This window comes from Lipotes vexillifer, unplaced genomic scaffold (assembly GCF_000442215.2).
Source record: "Lipotes vexillifer unplaced genomic scaffold, Lipotes_vexillifer_v1.1 scaffold419, whole genome shotgun sequence".
NCBI classification, from domain to species: domain Eukaryota; kingdom Metazoa; phylum Chordata; class Mammalia; order Artiodactyla; family Lipotidae; genus Lipotes; species Lipotes vexillifer.
In genome coordinates this window covers 980,750-987,752 of record NW_006786333.1, presented here as the reverse complement: position 1 = coordinate 987,752, position 7,003 = coordinate 980,750, and the positions used below count along the sequence as shown (strand labels likewise).

Below are 7,003 nucleotides of genomic sequence, written 5' to 3'. Positions count from 1 at the left end.
ATATATATATATATATATATATATATATATATATGTATCTATTCTTTTTCAAATTCTTTTCCCATTTAGGTTGTTACATAATATTGAGCAGAGTTCCCTGTGCCAATCAATAGGTCCTTGTTGGTTATCCATTTTAACTACAGCAGTGTGTACATGTCAATCCCAAACTCCCTAACTATCCCTTCCCCCCACCCTTCCTCCCTGGTAACCATAAGTTCCTTCTCTAAGTCTGTGAGTCTGTTTCTGTTTTGTAAATAAGTTCATTTGTATCATTTCTTTTTAGATTCCACATATAAGCCATATCATTAAGATATTTCTCTTTCTCTGAGTTACTTCACTTAGTATGACAGTCTCTAGGTCCATCCATGTTGCTGCAAATGGCATTATTTCATTCTTTTTTATGGCTGAATAAGATTCCATTGTATATATGTACCACATCTTCTTTATCCATTCCTCTGTTGATGGATATTTAGGTTGCTTCCATGTCTTGGCTATTGTAAACAGTGCTACAACGAACATTGGGGTGCATGTATCCTTTCAGACCATGTTTTTCTCCATATATATGCCCAGGAATGGATTGCAAGATCATATGGTAGCTCTATTTTTAGTTTTTTAAGGAACCTCCATACTGTTCTCCATAGTAGCTGTACCATTGAAAATGTAATGTTAACAGTTAGATTCCTGATGATAGTATGTGAAGATATTGACATCGACGTTCAGAATGCTTTGTATTGGTAATAGGTAGCCTGTCTTGGTATGGTCATGTTAGCCATTTACAAATGCCTTTAAAATTTTTCAACACTTTAAATCATTGGGGAGGAATTCCCTGGCAGTCCAGTGGTTAGGACGCTGTGCCCTCACTGCCAGGGGCCCAGTTTCAGTGCCTGGTTGAGGAACTAAGACCCACAAGCCGCCACAGTGTGGCCAAAAAATAAATAAATAAAAATAAAATCATTGGGGCAGTTATATTTGATCCTCAAGTAAGCAGAATAAACATCAGGGACCTAAACCAGATCATTTTGGGCCTTTCAGTGTTTTAAAGTAGACCTTAGAGACTGAAGATATCTTCCTGAATTATTTTAATTGGTCAGTTTATCACAAGTGACTGGCCAGACAACATTTTATGCAAATAATTCATTTAATTTGAATGAACCTACCAGTTATCCCGATTTGGGCAAGGCCACTTGCAACTTAAATTGCTCTGTTTCAGGCTATCTGTGGTATATGCTGATAGCTGGTAGATAATCCAACTCCAGTTATTATATACCAGTTTAAGTTATTATTTACTCAAAAGCTTTTAAAATATGAAATAGTTTAATATTTTTAAAAAATAAACATGTCTCCTTTATAGTACTTTCTCCTCTTCTTGGCAGTGTTCAGAATCAGTTTGAAGCACTTTGAGAGTCTTGTCAGGTTATATCCCATTGATTTGTATTGTTTTCCTTTTAGATTCCAGGATTCTAAATAAAGACTGATGTTCAAACGAAAAAAGAAAAAGAAAAACCAACCATAGAATATGAAATATGGCAATGACAAGGAATGTCAATTTCTGAACTTTTCACCTTTTCTTTTAAGATAAAGATACAGATATCACCATGAAGGGGAATATGGATGACTTTGGCCTGAGAGACACCTTGAGTGTCACATCAACCGATTCTTTTGCTTCAGCAGCAGAGGTAGGACATGTATGTTCCTAATGAGGATTTCTTATTCTTTTTAGGTGGAGAATACAGTTTTGCCATTGTGCTATAATTCAGCTCAGTAGCCATTTATTGAGTATCAACTCTGTAGATAGATACAGAGATACAAAGATGATAAGATACCAGGATACAAAGATGAATATACCATGAATATAAGTTCCCACAGGAGCTTAGAGTCTCTTTAGAGAGGTGGACATGTAAACACAAACTTTAGATAAGCACTTTCATACACTGTGGATTATGGGTGAGGCATATAAGTGTCTCAATGGAAAGCAATTAACCTTATATCAAGTGTCTTAAACATATTCAGATTCTTTAGCTGAGAGATCATACCTCTAGATATTTTTTCCAAGGAAATGATCGGACTCAAAGATCAGACTCAAAAATTATGGATATGGAACATCCATAATTTGAAGTATTATATTGCCATAAACATGTTTCCAATAATTGTTAATGACATGGGAACATATGTTAAGCGAAAAAAGTAGTATGTAGGTTTTATATAGAGAGTATGCTTGTAATTTTGTAATAAAGAAAAACATGTATGTGGTATATTATGTAAGTATTTAGGCTGAGGAAAAGAAGACTAGATATAAATACACTAATGTGTAAGGAGTGGTGATCACTGAATTACAGATTTATGGGTAATTTGTTTTCCACTGAGATTTAAATTTTTTATCCAAAGGGAAGATTGCAAAGTGGTCATCTTTTTCTACTTGAAACAGCTTTAAAAAACCACATATGGCCAATTTTGTCTTAGAATTATTTCATTTTTATGGTAGATTTTGGATACTAATGCTGTCCTTTTTCATATCGATAGTATCACACATCTGTAATTGATGTGTGAATTCAAGCTCTAGTGTGGAAAGCTTTAGGTGTTCCAACACCCTGTACCCTAAAACTTGATTCTGCCTTTTTTAAAGCTGTACTGACCATAATCTTTCATTGTCTCAAGATTTTTCTGTATATGTATATTTTAGCTATTGCTCACAGTATCATCTCCCGAATTGTTCATCTTTTTCCTTATATTTTTATACTTGTAAGTTTGCAACACACAGAACATATCTACTTGTTTTATGAAGAAGCTATTTCCTCTTCTTTTTACTATTCTATATAGACAGGGTTATCTTTCTGTTTTTTCTAGCTTTATTGAGATATAGTTGACATATAACTTTGTGTAAGTTTAAGCTGTACAAAGTGATGATTTGATACACATATATTGTGGAATAATGAACACAGTAAGGTTAGTTAACACCTCCAGCACCTCACATGATTACCTTTTTTTCTTTGTGTTGGGAACGTTTAAGATCTACTCTCTTAACAACTTTCAAGCATATAATGTAGTATTGTTAACTGGGGTCACTATGCTGTACATTAGATCCTCAGAACTTACTCATCTTCTGACTGGACATTTGTACCCTTCGACCAGCATCTCCCCATTTTTCCCACCCCCAGTTCCTGGCACTCACCATTCTAAATCTCTGTTTTTATGGGTTTGGTCTTTTTAGATCCCACATGTACGTGATACCATACAGTACAGTTGACCCTGGAACTGCATAGGTTTGAACTGTGTAGGTGCATTTATATGTGGATTTTTTTCAATAAATACATACTACATTATCTGCAGTTGGTTGAATCCGAGGATGTGAAACTGCGAATACTAAGGGCCAACAATAGGACTTGAGCATCTGAGGATTTTGGTGTCCGAGGCAGGTCCTGGAACCAGTCCTTTGAGGAAACCATGGGATGACTATTTTCAACCACATGGGGGGTCAGCGCCCCTAACCAGCACATTGTTGAAGGGTGAACTGTATTTGTCTTTCTCTGTCTGACTTCATGTAACATAATGCCTTCAAGGCCCTGCCCCATACATATTGTTAATGGCAGGATTTCTTTCTTTCTCATGGATGAATAATATTCCATTGAATATATATAAATATATGTATACCACATCTTCTCTATCCATTCATTCATTGATGGACATTTGACTTGTTTCCATTTCTTGGCTATTGTGAATAGTGCTGCAATGAACATGGGAATGCAGATATCTCAAGATAGTGATTTCATTTTTTTTTTTGATATATACCCGAAAAGCAGTAGGATTGCTGAATTATATACATATATATTTTTTAAATATTTTTATTTTATTTTGTTTAATTTTATTTTTGGCTGCGTTGGGTTTTCGTTGCTGCATGCGGGCTTTTCTGTGGTTGTGGCGAGTGGGGGCTACTCTTTGTTGCGGTGCTTGGGATTCTCATTGCAGTGGCTTCTCTTTTTGCGGAGCACAGGCTCTAGGCGCACGGGCTTTAGTAGTTGTGGCATGCAGGCTCAGTAGTTGTGGCTCGTGGGCTCTAGAGCGCAGGCTCAGTAGTTGTGGCGCACAGGCTTAGTTGCTCTGTGGCATGTGGGGTCTTCCCAGACCAGGGCTCAAACCCATGTCACCTGCATTGGCAGGCAGATTCTTAACCACTACGCCACCAGGGAAGCCCTGAATTATATTTTTTGGTATATACCTAGAAAAGAAGTAGGATTGCTGAATTATATTTTTAATTTTTTCAGGAACATACATATTGTTTTCCATAGTAGCTGTACCAGTTTACATTTCTACCAACCATGCACGAGGGTTTCCTTTTCTCCACATCCTTGCCAGCATTTGTTATCTCTTGTCTTTTTGCTGATAGCTATTCTGTTTGAGGTGATGTTTCATTATAGTTTTGACTTGCATTTCCCTAATGATTAGTGATTTTAACACCTTTTAATGTACCTGTTGGCCATTTGTGTCTTCTTTGGAAAAATGTCTATTCAGGCCCTCTGAATATTAACCCCTTATCAGATAGATGGTTTGCAAATATTTTTTCCCATTCTGTAGGTTGCCTTTTCATTTTGTCGATTGTTTCTTTTTCTATACAGAAGCTTTTTAGTTTAATTCAGTCCCACTTGTTTATTTTTGCCTTGTTGCTTGTGCTTTGGGTGTCATATCCAAAAAATTGTTGTTAAGACAAATGTCAAGGAGCTTTTTCTCCCTATTTTTTTTTTAGGAGTTTTATGGTTTCAGGTCTTATGTTTATGTCTTTAATTCATTTTGAGTTAATTTTTGTGAGTGGTGTAAAATAGGGTTCCAATGTCTTTCTGCATGTGGTTATCCAGTTTTCCCACTACCATTTATTGAAGAGTTCTTTCCCCACTGAATATTCTTGGCCCTTTTGTCAAATATTGGTTGACTTTATATGCAAGGGTTATTTCTGGGCTCTTGGTTCTGTTCCATTGGTCTGTGTCTGTTTTTGTACTAGTATGATACTGTGTAATTACTTCAGCTTTGTATTATTGTATGAAATCAGGAAGTAAATACCTCCAGTTTTTGTTCTTTCTTAGGATTGCTCTGGCTAGTTGGGGTCTTTCGTGTTTCCACACAAATTTTAGGATTTTTTTTTTCTGTTTCTGTGGAAAATTCCACTGGAATTTTGATAGGGATTGCAATGAATCTCTAATGGCTCGAGGTAGTATGGACATTTTAACAATATTAATTCTTCTGATCCATGAACATGAGTGTCTTTTCATTTATTCGTGTCTTCTTCAGTTTCTTCATCAAAATATTATAGATTTCACTGTACAGATTTTTCATTTCCTCGGTTAAATTTATTCCTAAGTGTTTTACTCTTTTTGATGCTATTGTAAATGGGACTTTTCTTAATTTCTCTTTTTGATAGTTTGTTTTAGGGCATAGAAATGGAACTGATTTTTGTATATTGATTTTTGTATCCTGCAACTTTACTGAATTTGTTTATTAGTTCTAATAGTATTTTGGTGGAGTCTTTACGATTTTTCTGTGTATAAGATCATATCATGTACAAACAGAGGCAATTTTACTTCTTTCTGATTTGAATGTGTTTTCTTTGTGTGTCTTGCCTAATTGCTCTGGCTAGAACTTAACAGTGCTATGTTAAATAGGATTGGTGAGAGTGGGCACCCTTGTCTTGTTCCTGATCTTAGAGAAAGAGTTTTCGACCTTTCACTGTTGAATATGATGTTAGCTGTGGGCTTGTCATATGTGGTGTTTATTATGTTGAGGTGCATTCCTTCTATGCCAATTTGTTGAGAATTTTTATCATAAAAGGATGTTTTATTTTGTCAAATGCTTTTTATCTTTCTTGCTGTAGACACTTATGTCCTAAATGGTTTGTAAAGAGAATTGCAAGTCACTTTGCATTTTTTCCACTGTGAAGAACAATATACCTTTAGAGCAAATTGCTCTAAAGTTTCTTTATAATATGCAACCTTAAAAAATATTTTGCCGGGCTTCCCTGGTGGCGCAGTGGTTGAGAGTCCGCCTGCCGATGCAGGGGACACAGGTTCGTGCCCCGGTCTGGGAAGATCCCACATGCCGCGGAGCGGCTGGGCCCGTGAGCCATGGTCGCTGAGCCTGTGCGTCCGGAGCCTGTGCTCCACAACGGGAGAGGCCACAACAGTGAGAGGCCCACGTACCACACACACACACACACACACACACACACAAAATATATATATATTTTTTGCCAAGTATTCATTGGACTCTCTTTAAATTTGTGGTTTAAGTTACAAAGCTTTGATAAACTAAAAAAAATCTTATGGAAAACAAAATGCATGAATACCACAAGAAGGGCTCACTATCTGAGAAACCTCCTAGGAATGCTTCTAGGGTGTAAATGTATGATCTCAGAATGTGAATGTTCCAAGATAAATTGCGTACTAAGAAATGTTTGTTAAATTATTTTTAATAGCATTTACTATATGCCAAGCACTTAAGAAAAACTGCTTAATGAAGAAAGTTATTAAGAAAATAAGACCAGAACTCGTTATGAAGTTAAACAGTTTGTGATCATTTGAAAGCTTTATTCAGAATTATCAGAAAGAGTTTTCACCTATTTAGATTAAAACAAGTCCTGGCATAGTCTTTTCTTTAAGGTTGGTCAGTCATTTGTGAAAGTGATTAACAAAATTTTCCTGTATAAGCTTTGCCAAACATTGGTTTGGAACCAGAGCCTTTTTTCTCTGAAAAGTCTTTTTTTTAAATAATAGCTTTATTGAGATATAATTCACATACTATAAAATTCACTGTTTTAAAGTATACAATTCAGTGTTTTTTAGTATATTCAGAGGTGTGCAAACTTTCTAATTCTAGAACATTTTTATCACCCCCAAAAGAAACTCCTCCCTGTTGGTCATCGCTCCCTTTTCTCTCCCTTTTCTCTGCCTAATCGCCCTTGGCACTTACTCCTATACCTTCCATTTCTATGAAATTGCCTATCCTGGGCATTTCATACAAA

The 7,003-nt window shown here is 35.9% G+C and overlaps 1 protein-coding gene across 1 annotated transcript in view; it reads left to right on the top strand.

Moving 5' to 3' along the window:
• MIGA1 (mitoguardin 1) overlaps positions 1 to 7,003 on the top strand; it is an 87,783-nt gene that overhangs the window by 63,832 nt on the left and 16,948 nt on the right. The window contains exon 8 of the mRNA XM_007458715.1: positions 1,576 to 1,676. Coding sequence (XP_007458777.1) covers positions 1,576 to 1,676 — 101 coding nt within the window. The remainder of the gene's footprint in view (positions 1 to 1,575; positions 1,677 to 7,003) is intronic.